This window comes from Frieseomelitta varia, unplaced genomic scaffold (assembly GCF_011392965.1).
Source record: "Frieseomelitta varia isolate USP_RPSP 00005682 unplaced genomic scaffold, Fvar_1.2 scaffold_405, whole genome shotgun sequence".
Taxonomy (NCBI): domain Eukaryota; kingdom Metazoa; phylum Arthropoda; class Insecta; order Hymenoptera; family Apidae; genus Frieseomelitta; species Frieseomelitta varia.
Genome location: NW_025110152.1, coordinates 166,647 through 181,042, shown reverse-complemented (window position 1 = coordinate 181,042; position 14,396 = coordinate 166,647). Strand labels below are relative to the sequence as shown.

Sequence of the window (14,396 nt, the reverse complement as noted above, 5' to 3'; positions counted from 1 at the left end):
TTTCACTAAATTTCATGGAATCGTACAATCTGTAAAAATATTCTGCGTCTTGGTCCTAATACTGAAAAATGGAATTTGACAATATTAAGTAATGAAAAAAAAGTACAAACGAAACGTTGCATTATGGATTAATAAAATCACTGAATTTCTAAAAAGAGGCAAGAAAATTCGCGATTACCTTCGGATGAATGTTGGGATCGAGCATAAATGTAAAGATCTTTCGATTCGTCCTTCTTCCCCTCCCTCTTAGAAAACACGACGTTATTGTAAATTACGAAACATTTATTTATTGATTCACTGTACTTCACGGTTGTATCTTGATCGATTTTTACGATCAATTATAAACATAAGCATCGAAGTGTGCCCAAATACGTTCTTATCGTACAGGCTATATACATAATCGTTAGAATGATCAAGGAATATAATGTCACACTTAATAGAACGTTCTCGTAAACTCGTGCATTTGCTTGCTTAGAGCTGGCTAATTACACTAGGATCGTTCATCGTCGTTTATTTAGAATAGAACATGACGCGTTTAATGCTTCTTAATACCTCTACAGTTCTATATTTAATCGGATAAACATCGTTTTGGTATATCGTCACAGCGACTCTGCATTTACATTAACGTTTGATTGCTATTCTCTCTCTCTCTCTCTCTCTCTCTCTCTCTCTCTCTGCCCCTCTCTCTCTTTCTCTCCCGCAATACGTTTTCTGGTTTCCGGTTCGACGCCACTTTCTACACTCATGTATTTTTCCTTCTACTTCTTCTTTTTAATCTAGATTCATCATTATTGGTCGTTCGGCATACTTTCTCGATAAAAATAGACGATCTCGCAGCGTTATTTACAACGTGCACGATGACGCGAGTTACGAACTCGATTCTCTTTTTCGGGGACTTTTCGCGAGAATTTCGCTCGACGATCTCGCTGCGCCGTGTCTGACGAGTACAGGAAAATTCCACTTCGCCCGGGACTCGTAACGACTCTCGTAACGACTCTCGTAAATTCAAATGGCGATCAAACAAATCAACAAGGCTACTAATGTAGCATTTAATACCAATTCCAATAAAAGGAGAAGATAAAAAAAGATTTTTATTGAAATGAAATTCTATGTCTATTGCTAAAGCGAAAAGGAACGCAGCTATTCGCGCGGTAGTTCTAAACAAGTATTGATTTCCTTTGATTTATCAATTTTCCGTGTCGAATGCCAGGCATCGGAACCCAAGCGTCACTATGCATATCAAACAACATCGAACGATTCGCCGTGAACAGTTTCATTATCGAATACTTAGGACACTAAGACCGCACAATTAAGTCATAACATACGAAATACGATGCACTTTAATCACATAGCGATGAGAATTTCTTTACACGACTATATACATGCGTACATTATCCATTATGATATATGTACAGTTTTACGTGTCGTGGAACGAACCAAGACTTTCTTTTCTTACGTTTCGTTTTTTCACTTCGGATCGAGGCGCGGTTACCTATCGGATCACAGATCTCGACGGAAGGAAAAGTCATCAAGTGGAACTCTGTTCGTGGACTCTAATCTTTGATTTTTTTAAAAATCGTCTGACGACACAAAAATGTGCAATCTTTAGAACGACTCTTCCCAGAATTTTGCAACGGTGCAACGATTTAACGGAAATAGAACGGAGGAAAGAATCGAACGTCGAAATGATTCGAGTTTTCGAAATCGACGAAATCAACTATCGAAGAACGTGACTCTTCGGCAACGTTGGAAACAAGAAACTTTGACTTACGACATGTCGAATGCACAAACTCGTGACGGTTGTTCGACTCGATGGTCTTCCACGACGTTTCAAACGACAAGTCATATCTTTCCACACTCTTTTATAAACTGTCTCCTGTCCATCAGGGTTCCTAAATCCTGAACCCTGTTTTCTACACCCAGTGACACTTGACAAACGTCCTCGCGATCGTCACTCAGTCTTTAAGTACGGCGTTATGGTACTTCACACTTCAAAAGACCTCGGCGCGAGACGATGATTAGCGTCCTTCTCGTTGACGACAATCCTCCACCGAGTCCCTGGTATCTCGACCAGCTAAACACTGTTGACTCCAGCGATTAAAGACAGCCAGCAACAGAAAAAACTGGTAATCGGCATCGTCAGCGCCCATTTGTTCTTCCAGTCGCTCGATCGTCCGCCGTATCATCCAGATGATGATGACTCAGCCATCCCTGGAAGGAGAGGGAGCTTCGGTCCCATCCTCTGCGTATTCAGGTCACTGTTTCGATCGGGACTGGCGCAATAGGCGAGCGATTCGCGGGGATTGCCTTGGCATCTAGACCAAGCTATTTCGGTAACCAATTCCATCCACGTATCTAAGAACACGTGAGATTCGTCGTGAAGAAGGATCATTTCCGGCTCTTCGTATCTCTTTCTTCCCGATGGGTCATTCATCAAACAACGATCAAAGGGTGACATAGCGCGAACCTCTTCCCGTTTAAGTCCTTATTCCTACGCGTTCAGTGATGTTCAACTAAATCATCGAATTAGACCAATCTCCATTCGTCTCTCCTAGAGTCTACCACTCCAGTCCAATTCCTTCGATGATTACGTGAAACGACAATTCGATCAACCATCGTTAACAGAACGAATTTGCAAATTCCTTTATGACCAAACGGCAACGAACCCCTGGCCAGCAGAGCCAACGAAGCCTGATAGTCGACTCGAACAGTCCGGCTCGCCGGACGGATGTTACAGCGCCGTGAGCCCGTAATCGGACTTGATGGCCGGTGGCGGAATGGGCGCGGAGACCTGCGACAACCCGGAGGGACTGGTAGCTGGGGCGAGAGGACTGATACTTCCGGAGCCGATGTGTCCCAACGGTCCCCCCGTCGGACCCTCCATCATGCCACTCACATGATGATGACTCAGCTGCGCTTGAAGATGGGCCAGCGGATGCGGGTGACCTTGGAAGCTCGGATGAACCACGTTCGTATGCGGAAGGGCGGCGTTCACCGCGTGCACATCCGCCATGTCCGACAGAGCGACGCTCGACTCCAGGCTAGCGTCGATCCCGCTCGACGGCGAGTTGTTGTTGTTCTTCCTTTGGCTGTTGTTGTTGCCGGTCGCCAGTTTCGATCTGGTGGCCGGCGTTTTCGCCGGTTTCGCCGACGGTGGCGCTGTTTGGCCGTTGGCATTCTTCCTGCGCACGTTCTTCGTGTTCGGCAGCTTGTTGTCCTTCTTCCACTTCATGCGCCGGTTCTGGAACCAGATCTTAATCTGCCGTTCGGACAATACTAGGGTATGAGCGATCTCGATCCGTCGCCGTCTCGTCAGGTACCTATTGTAATGGAATTCCTTCTCCAGCTCGAGGATCTGGTGCCTCGTGTACGCGGTCCTCTGTCGCTTCGGCTCCATTCCTGGCTGGTACGAGCCGTTCGCTGCAAGAACCAGAGACATCGAGTCGAGTTAGTTGACTGGCGTCTAGCGACTAGAATCTAATCGGCGTTGTTTTCAACGAGATTCAGAAATATAATGGAAGGTGTACAGAAATAACATGTCTAATTGCGAATGAATACCAGTTAGCTTTTCTTTGTTAAACCGGCGAGTTTTAACGAATATCAAGTGATCGTTTCGACCTTGTCTATCGTTACAAAATGGCAACGGGCACACACGGCGATTATTCAAGCAATTACATGCCGATGTTATCGTGTCATTTTTCTAGTTAATATGCGGCAATCGATTTTTCTTATTTACCCGCGGCACGTATGAAAACGCAAACACGGTCTAAGAATAACACGACGAGTGAATTCTTGAATAGAACCGGCCTTTTATCGTACAATTACGCGCTACCCTTGACAATACTGCTTTTTCATCCACTTTTCACCGCGTTTTCAAAATACCTATAAATCGAGAAATCTGAACAAGTAACAATCTCTCTACTTCAAAGGCCAAAAGTGAACAGTCTCAAAACAATGTTTAAACAATTTTCAAGTAATTTCTGGACTCTACATTCAGTAACCGTTAAAAGAGAAAGATCGTAACCGTTAAAAGAGAATCGATCGAAAGTGAATCGACAGCGACGTAACAAATGGAAAGCAGAGACACACCGGCCAATTAATAATGGCCATGCGTCCAGACGAACATTTTTAAACCGTATTATCCGAACGTTGAATATGTTGCAGCTTTCGAGTGAGCACACGCTTCGGCCAGTGACAAGACTCATTATTTTAAGGCTTGTACTATTGTCGATACGCTCGAGACGACGTATCACTATCGACTTGGCACACGCTCGAGTTCGTGGAACGCGCGATCACAGATCGCAACGAATAAAAAATTGTGACACGTGAATTGTGGCACTGACACCGACATCGTTGTTGTGCAGAGAGAAACAACCTTACATTTTGCAGTCAGCGGGCCAATGATTCAGGGCCATGCTGTGTGAACGTCAAGTAGCACAGACGCTTGTCGAAGTTCGAGCAATATCAAGGAAGACTGTTTCTACAGAATAGAAAGTCGAAAAAAAATGATTATCCAGTTTGATGTGCAAATATGAATTCGATGAGCCCTCTTTGGTGAAAGTTGTAAGAGTTACGTTCAAAAGAAGTCACTTGAAAAAAATGCAAGTCTGGAACTGTCGATATGTTGATTAATAACAATTATAACTGTTGATTTTGCTTGTATTTATATAGGAAATTGAAAAATGCAAAAAAGTTAAGAATGTATGAAATGTGCAAAAATATACAATATATTGAAAATACAGTGTTTGTTGTACAATGTCATTAATTGCATTTCTAAAAATATGAAATTGCGTAAAAATCCGCAATCTAACGAGGATTTAATAAGTAAGATTGAACCTATTCTTCTTTTATCTTTGCGATGTTTCACGAATAGCTCAAAACAATTAGAAAATCACTAGTATTTTTATTTAGCGCTATTATACAATGACGCGACTGTCTTACGAACTCTAACAGATTGACATGTTATTCGTATGACATACCGCGATGAAGATTGACTTTAAGACGAACGCCGAGAAAAAATGCACAGTCACAAGCAATGGGTGTAAAAACTAAAGTGACACAGAGAGTGATCCTCTGTTTCTTTCGTGCGGTACATTGGATACTGTGTGTTTCTTTTTTATACATATTAACGATACTCTAATTTTACAAAGTTTTTAATCATTCGAAGCGAGAATAATTTACTAGATATCAATACAGTTCCAATCTTCAACTCTTGAAATTCGAAATATGAATAATAGATAACAAAGACAATTGCTATCGCATGAACTACATTGATATTACATTATGCGAACTGTAAACTGTAAAAAAAAAAAAAAAAAATAGAGTCCTTTTCTACTTTATATAATAGAATTCTATTCTATACATAAACAGAATTCCACTCTACCAACATAAAACAGGTTCTGCATTGCATAATCTTTCTCATCCATTTTACACATTTATTTCATTCGTTCATTTTTCCTACCTCCACCCTTTTATTGCAGGTTCTACTGTTTTCTTATTCAGGGTTCTAACCGAGGCTTGGTATCAAAAGTGACCATCGTGGCTCGTCACTAACATCGACTGGGATCGCGACGAAGGTGACGCACGAGAAAAGATTCGTGTATCGATCCGTTGGTCGTATCACAGACGACGTCAATCGTCGTCTGGCATGCTAGAAACGTTTCTTGGTGGTCCGTACCAGGCACGATAGAGGAAGTATGGCAGCCAGGTTCAGTTTAGAATCTGTGCAGACACATTCCATTCCGAAGCTGACCGACGGTCTCGTGGAAGCCCTTCCTAACAGCAGTGTCCGGTTCGCTCGAGCTTCGAACATCCAGAGGGGAGAGATTGCAGTCTCCGACAGGCCGACGGATACGCATACCAAACTTTACTGGCACTGAACGTCGAAGCAAGGATCGTGTTATGCGCGAAAATGATGCTGCTGCGGATAAAAATGACGCATACACCGCGAGAAACGGAGGAGAAGATCCTTTTCTTGGAATGGAACGTATCGTACGTGCATCTATCGAAAGTGCCAGTATTTGGAATATATTTAATCCCGCGTTGGAAAGAAATTAAAATCGTCAGAACCGGGGATTCTTCACGCGCTAACGAAATGGAGAATTGCGAAAATAATAGGTTTCCGTTTTTAAATGATGCAAATAAAACGATACAATTCTAAATAGTTTATCGTTTTTTTTCTTCTGTTTGAGATGTGTAATTTCTGAAACACCTACACTTTCATTCAAAAGTTTCATTTTCAATATTCAGTAATGAAACTTTTAAATTGTACGCGTGTAATTGTCCATATATTAACAGTTTACAAATTCCTTATCGTATTATTTAAGAACAGAAGTAACTTTTGAAAAAAATATAGTGCTTATTCCAAAAAGTTGAGGATACACATATATTATTTTTATGGATAAAAGAAAAGAAAAGGATAAATGTAATAACTAAACTGTCGAGTTTCATGCATTTGTTAAACTTAAAGAAATTTCAGAAACACAAAAATGTACGAAAATGTATGAAGCATTTGAAGCAAAGTATATATTACAATTGTTAGTTAGGAAAAAACTGTTGTAGTTTAGTTGTATTTATAAAAATATTCCGATAGTAGTTGACAGAATAAACATTATCTTCTTGAAAGAAAATGAAGAACACGACTCTGTATATTCATCGCGAATCTGAATTTATGTATCATACTGAAATTTCAGAACATTTAAAAACAATTTCTCATTTGTTAAATTTTTATAAAAATGTAGAAAAATATTGTAAGGCCAATTAAAGATCGTGAAATTAAGAAAACTCAAAGAAACACCATTTCTAACATCGAAATAAAACTAGTACAGAATATCGAGAGAATAAAACGAAAATCAAATTTTTTAAAATTGCCTAGAACATATATATATATATATATATATATATACGAACAATTTCCAAGACTGCCACACGAATCGCTATCGAACACAGCCATGTCGCTGCCTCTAGCTAGAAACTCACAATAAAAAAGGTAGGAAGAAAACCTTTGTTATGGTGGAACGACGCGTTAAAAACTTGTTTCGCATACGGTGCGCCGCGTTTCTTTCATCGACGATATTTTTTGTTACCTGGAAATATGAATTATGATATTCGGGTTCGATAGTATCCGCGAAGAACCGGCTGAAAAGCGAAATAGTTGCAAGCTGGAATGAACAGCACTTTCCCCGGTCAAAACGGAATAGAAATTTGAGGCTGCAAAGGCAGCCCAATTCTGTGGGATATTACGTTGCAAAAATTCCCTTTTGTAGATTCATAATCCTTCTGCGAAATGCCTCCCGGGAACGTTCGTTGCGCGTTTCACTCACGCCATTCTTATCGACGCGTTTCCAATGATCACTACCCAAAGCTTGTATACTCGATAATTGTGAAATTCCACGGCATCCTGTATCGAGTCGACAGGTTTACGCACACGTGAAAGGAATATCGTTTATTTACGAAGGAAGTGAGAAGTCAAATAGAGAAATGAAAAGTCAAATAACACGATTTTCGAGTAATTACTGTAAGAATATTGTAGAGACACTCTTCGATTTATCTTTATAATTAAAGGTATTACATTGATCTGCTTGATTCGTATGACTTTGTGTTGTGTATATTCTATAAATATGCGTCTTTTTGTGAGTTTGGTTCATGAATATATACGTGTTAATAACTATATTAACGGTGAGAAGTGTATTAGAGTTTGAATTGCAGTAGAGTTGATTGAAAATAGAACCTCTCTTATATAAATCTTTATTTTTTTTTAATATCTTAATAACTGAATATTATATCATCAGAATAGTTAATAACATAATTGAATGATATATTATCAGAATAGAATGTCTGCTAGTGATTAAACCATTTGCTATTAATGGACATTCTGTTTTAGTGATATAATCAGAATATTGAAATATAAATGCTAAGATATTCAAAAGATAGAGATATATTTCGATTTGTGAATGAATTTCTTTGTAAGTGAACGATGTGAGAAAAAAGATCTATACGCGTTTTCATTATAATACAGATCATTGTAATACGAACAAGGTAACGAGAAAACGAAGAACATTGTCGAAATCTTATAATACGTTTCTATGATCGAAACACACGTATCGATTCCACCCCTAACCAATAAGATAAACTTCCATCGATTTGTCCGTTTTTGTACGTGTTTAGAGTCGTCCTTAAAGTACGCTATTTCTCAAGTTGACGTGCGGTACGAGATGAAGAATAGCGACACTAGGCGTAGCCGAATAGGTGGTAAATAGATAGGCTTCTAAAATCTCGCACAGGTGATCGGAAGGTGCAACGATAAATTGCAGCCCATCAGTCTTCCGGCTGCTCGGTAGCGCGTCACCTTGCGGCCTCGGCGTATTAGTTTCACAGGTAAATCTTGCAACATCGCTTCCGAAGTCTCGCCGTGCGCTTCTTTGTGTGTGGTAAACGCATCTCGATTATGTTTTTTATCATCAGACTGTTAAGCTAATGAGAGAAAAAAACAAACGCGCGCATTGATTTGAATTATCAGACTGAAACTGCGTAATGAACACTGAGAGCATCGAGCAACAAGAAAATTAGCTGATACCGTATTTACAGTCGAATAATAAAGTAATGCAACGGAATAGATAAAATAAAAGGGCAGATTCAACGGAAGCAAAATATAGGGCGACTGCAATGACTAGAATAAGTAGTAAAATCTAAAATTGCAGTACCATTGTGGTCCGTCGGACAATAATTGCTAAGCTTGCCTGCCAATTTCTAACAACTTTATAATTTCGAAACCTTCCATTATAGGTTTAACAAACCTCTGTGCATCTAATATCAAAATAAACATAGATTTCAACGGCTTTCAAATTGTTCAAATTAAGCTACCCTGCCACTTTCAATTGCCAATTGTACAACCCTCGTCGTCATCGAGATGTACGAATAAAAAGGGACGCTGAGAGTTTCAACTCACCGACACCAGCGACGTGAATCTTTCTCATCCACGGATAAATCACACGATCCCCGTTCTCCTCGTCCTCGTCGTCGTCCTCCATCATTCCTGGCGATCCGTCCATCGTCTGATCATCCTCCATGTCATCCTGATCGGAACCGTCGTCCACGTGATGCTGCTGCTGCGGCTGCTGTTGATTCTGCTGCTGTTGTTGCTGCGTTTGCTGCTGTTGTTGCGCGTTTTGTTGCTGAATATCCGGCGAGTTGTCGCGATGCAGCTGACCGGAACTCGCCGGACTGCAAGCGTTGCTTTCGTGCGGTTGCTGCTGTTGATTCGGTTGCTGATGATGTTGAAGACTGTCCGGCGGCTGCACGTGATTCTGCATGATGCCCGGTGACAATGGTGTAGCGCCGAGGACAGTGGATGCGGACACAGGTGGTTGCTGCTGCTGCTGCGGTTGTTGCTGGTTTTGCATCGAGGATGGACACGTGAGCGGTGGTTGTTGAGCCTCCGGCGGCATCGCCAACGCGCCCACCGCGTGATGATGAGGATGCAGGCTCGCGTGATGAACGGCGTGCACTTGATGATGAGGATGATGAGGTCCGTAGTAGCTACCGTAGCCAGCGTAACCGCCGTTTAGCTGGACGGCGCTTGATGCTCCATAAGGAGTGGAGGCCGCTTGATGATGATGCTGATGATACCCATATTGCAGTTGATGAGACTGCGGATGATTCAAGTGGTGGCCACCGCCGCTGGCGGGAAAGAAATCCGTTCCAGTGGACGGGATGTAGTTGCTCTGACTGTACTCCTCGGTGGGTGGAAATTTCGGATCCACCATGACGGAAGTCGTGGCCAAATGATGACTGCTAGCCGCCTGTTGGTGTTGGTGATGATGATATCCACCGCCGGCGGATGGATTCATCAGGAACGAGCTCATGTTTGCGTGAATTTCTCGTTTGTGATCTCGACGCGCGAGCCTGATCAGAGTCTCGTCACACGCTGGCCGATGATCAACGACAATCACAGGTACGTTTTCGGAATTCGTCGAGACCGTCCGTCAACGTTCCCGGGATTAATTTATAGAATCGCGAGGTTCCATGTTGATATTCATTGTTGGAAGCGTACGCACCGCACTGCACTGTGGCCCGTGGCCGACATCCCTCTCCGCCGGCGCGAGTAGGGTGACTTTTTCCACCGGAGGGGAAAGGGTACCGCGTCTAGACGCAGAAGGCGGAAAAGGGAGAAAGACAAGGGGGAGAGAAAACGAGCGAAAAGAGCAAGACCACGGAGAGTAGCAGACTCCCGGTGGACAGCTGCTTATCCTCTCCTCTCCTTCCGCCACTTTTGCGATCTTCCACGAAGCTCCGCGGCCTCGTTCGATCCTTCCCGCCCACCGAAGTCCAATTACCATACCACGTGACTGCGGCCCCGACCAATCAGAACTGTTCCCAGTCCGCGACCATGATGGATAGCACGGCACGCATGCAACACGTGAGTGGCGCCGCAAGAACCACTGCGGCAGGTGCACTAACTTCTTTCTTCGTGGCTCCTTCACTAGAGATGGTCATCAGCTCTTCTATGACCCTCGTTCTCTATGACATTGCGGTCCTTCGTGACTTTTTCCTCAATCGTATCCACTTTACACTATTCCGTCAACGATGATCTTTCTAGTCTTGGATCAATGTGTTTACAAACCAAACCCGATGCTTATGTAGTCCAAGCGATCGTTTCGAAAATCGTCAATTTCGCTAAAGAAAAAAAAAAAAAAAAAACAAAATCACCATAGGACACGTCCTGAAACTTCGATCGATCCTCATTCACTTCACCACCGATTTTTCAATGCGTTCGACCCGAGAGAGACACGGAGCAAGCTGTCAGAGAGCCATGAAAGTGAGCTCGTCCTGCCTCGGCAGAAACTCGTCTGGCAACTCCGGCAACTCTGTTCCCAACTCCCTCCAGATCCAACGAGACCCACTGGCTTCGAGCCGTTGCGGAGAGCCGGGACACCCCCTCTCCAACGTCGTTCCTCTTACTCTGCCTCCAGCTAACCCCACTCCGTGCAAGCACGAGACCAACCCCTGCCACGGAGAGCGTGGATCCTGTGCCCTTATGGGGCCATACTCGAGGGTACCTATGTAGAACGGTATAGTCACTCCTACGGATCTCCTTAACCCGCCTCCATCCTTCTGAAATCCATCTTACGGCGAACGTGGTCAATGCTCGGTCAAAACGACGCCGATCGACCACGCTGTCCAACGTTATTGAGATCGTGACATCGGGGGTTAAATGATATCGCGATGCTAATTGGGGTATGTCGCGAATGACGCAGCATTTACGGTATTTGGAGATTTCTGTTGGCAATAGACGCTTTAGATTGATCGAGCGAACGTTTACGTTACAAATACATTTGGTCATTCGGACATACGAAATGACCAAACCAGCCTTCAATAATTAGCCCTCATTGTAAGAGTATTAATTCTAATTAGCCGCATTATTCTTTGGTCATATGTGAATTATAGTAATTTACATTAGGTACATAATTATAACTGTAGTAATTTGTTTTACATTAGGCACATAATTATGTGCTAATTTGTCAGGTATAAAGTATATTTTACATAGACCTAATTTATATACATAATGTGATAAAATTTCCATTGTTATAAAAAGATATTCATCGTAGAAATAATTCTATTTTATTAACTGTTTCATTAATTTTAAATTTTTACTTATTTAGAATGAAATTGAACTAATTGAAACCTTTTGTTATATAATAATAACTATAATTATAATATTAATATTATATTTTATTTTAATAATAAAATATATTTTTACCATAATAAAATCAATAATATCAGCTAAGAATTAAGAAAGCGTAGTCTACTTACGAATGGATCAAGTGAAATACGACAGCGCGATGCCACAGTAGAATAGGCCATCAAGTTAATGACGTAAAGCGAATAAGTAGAAAAGTATCGTATTAGCCTGACTGGCGCGCGAAGTACCAAAAATCTTGTCGGTGTATCGATTAGAATTTGCATTGTCAATACAATGTTTTCTTACTCGTGTATTGATAGATGATTCTGATAATATTCCGTAGTGAGGAAGCTTATCAATGATCGAACCATTCATGGTCGATGATACACAGGCCGGCATGATTATTCGAACGTCGGCCGTTGCGCGCTCGGAATTGTGCGTTACGTAAGACGTTTCGACGCGGACCAAATTGAAAGTAATGGCTCCGGCGTTCTTTCACTGCGTGTTTATGTTAGTGCTCTACAAGTGTCTCGCTGCACTCGGTCAAGTACGTCTACCGGAGCGGCGATCAGCTGCGTGGAGCAAAGCGTATAAAGCGCCGAGTCATTACACAAAGAGCACACTCACTCTGTTTTGCCATGGCACGACGATACACGATGGCGAGGCTTCTTTCGACGAACCGTTTCACCGTCTTCCATTTTACTTTTCCTAGTCGAGACTGGAGGATGCTTGATATGGAGGATCCTTTTTTCAATCGAGTCACGTCTCGAGAGGTGAAATTGGAAATGGTGGATGTTTCATAAATAATTTAGGTGAGTTTAATAAATTTTTAAAGATTAACTACAGTAAAGGTTATACGGTAAATATTAAAAACATTACAGGTATAATAGAAGATAGAGTAAAATTTCAGAGATCAATCGTCCATCGAGCTACGATTCCAACAACTATCCAAGACAACTGTCCAACAAGAAACTACCAAAAATGCTCAAGATATAAGAGCAATATCGTCTAAGCTATTAGAAGAGCGATGATAAAGGCTCTACGGCAATATTTCCGAGCGACGGACTGCAGAAGAATAGCGGAACAGAAGGGGGCGGCAATTGAACGAGCCCTGAGAGCGCGTCACCTGTTTTTTCCCCTGGTTTTGCGCTTCGCTCGAGTCAAGGCTTTTTCGTTAGGCAAGATACGATGCCGCAGCTTATTTCTATTTTTCTTGCGGCCACTCCGGTGCCTCTCTAGGACGAAAGGAACGTCGCGTCGAGTGGAATCTGCGAACGAAGGGGGGAGGAGGGGGATTGAAGGGGCTTGCGGATGACGTAAAACGAGAGCAAAGAGGGTCGTGCGGACGTTGTCTTCTCGTTTTGCGGACCGAACTCTGTCTCCGCCGAGCTACGCTCTTTCCAAGCTTCCGTCTTCCTCGTTCAACCTTCGTCTCATCCCCGCGACAACGTCTTTCTGGCAGCGTTTCTTCTTTCTCGGTCATTCAGCCGCGCGTCTTCCCCCGTTCTCTGCACCGAGTCCTCGTCACTCCTCTTCTCTGCTCTTCCGGCGAAACACAATCAATCACTTTTCCCGGTGAGCCGGCATGACACCCTCCTTTTACACCCACAACCACCCCTGCACCCGTAGTTCGTCAACGACGATTCCCTCTCGTTCTCCCTCGCCCTCTCTCGCCCCTTCTGCGCGATCGTCGCGATCTCCCAGATGACGATTATCACGAGAGATCGCCCATGAGAGCGGCTCAGCGACATCCGCCACGTGTATCACGGAGGCTTCGAGTGAAACCGAAGAATTAAGGGTGTAACTTTCTCCGTGACTCTGTTGTTTCAGGCTTGAAGTGAATACGTGGATTTAGAAGAATATGTTGCTAGTGTTGGTTTCTTGAGTAGTCGGAATGATATAATCAAGGCGTATCAGTGTTTGACGTGTTAGGGATACTTGAATACATATTTGAGTTTATAGTTTTGTACTGTTGAGTCGTTCATTTAAGAAAAACTTCAAAATGCAAAAATTTGCAAGAAGCACGCAGTGTATATTAATATTAATATAAAATATCTGAAATAAGCAAGATCGTCTTATGATAAGACTCTGAAATCTAAATGAACAAAATCATATCAACGGCTCTCCAGTTTTGCTTGTTTTTGTAGCTTATATTTTAAGGCACGTTAATAAATATGAATTATCGTTAAAAATATAAGCAACTTTAATTCAAACCCGAAACGTACGTAATTATTATAAAACTAATATCTTCTGCGGTCGAAGAAATATCAATCGTACGAATTAAATAAAGAAATGTGTTTCTATGTGTAATGACATGTACATTTTTACGTTTCGTTCGTAACAACTAGAAAAAGACGGTTTTCTTGGCACTTTCCTGTGGAAACTCGTTTGGCTAGAATTGGCTGGCTAAGTTCGCAAACCGGAGGCGTCGCGTCGCTGCTACGAACCACCAAGTTCCGTCGTGATAATGATAAATGAGAACGCAGTAGTTTACGATTTAATATCAATCCACCCAGCCGGCTGCTTATTATCGGCCATTAGGAAAGTTTTAATAACGCAATACGCCGCTGCCCGGCCCGGGGGTGGAACCGTCGCGATTTATCACTTTCATCGCTTTATTACCGGCCTGTTACGCTTTTACTTGTTGATCGTTCGCGACAAGATCACGAATCACCAGGGAATTTTTACATTTTTCTTTTTTTTTTTCGCCTCTCTT

General features: G+C 42.4%; 1 protein-coding gene across 1 annotated transcript; it reads right to left on the bottom strand.

Annotated features, from left to right (window-relative positions):
* Window positions 1–264: 264 nt before the first annotated feature.
* LOC122531543 (homeotic protein deformed-like) lies at window positions 265–10,851 on the bottom strand. The gene is made up of 2 exons (XM_043659555.1): window positions 8,948–10,851; window positions 265–3,420 (listed from the first exon to the last, which is right to left on the bottom strand). The coding sequence occupies exons 1-2, from the start codon at window positions 9,861–9,863 to the stop codon at window positions 2,732–2,734; spliced, it is 1,605 nt and encodes a 534-aa protein (XP_043515490.1). The 5' UTR covers window positions 9,864–10,851; the 3' UTR covers window positions 265–2,731.
* Between the last annotated feature and the right edge of the window lie 3,545 nt (window positions 10,852–14,396).

Bases quoted from the DNA above. Each gene is read 5' to 3' on its own strand.
- LOC122531543 (XM_043659555.1), bottom strand. From the start codon at position 9,863: ATGAGCTCGTTCCTGATGAATCCATCCGCCGGCGGTGGATATCATCAT. The intron at 3,421-8,947 runs GTGAGTTGAAAC...TGGTTCTTGCAG, and splicing joins GATTCACGTCGCTGGTGTCG to CGAACGGCTCGTACCAGCCA.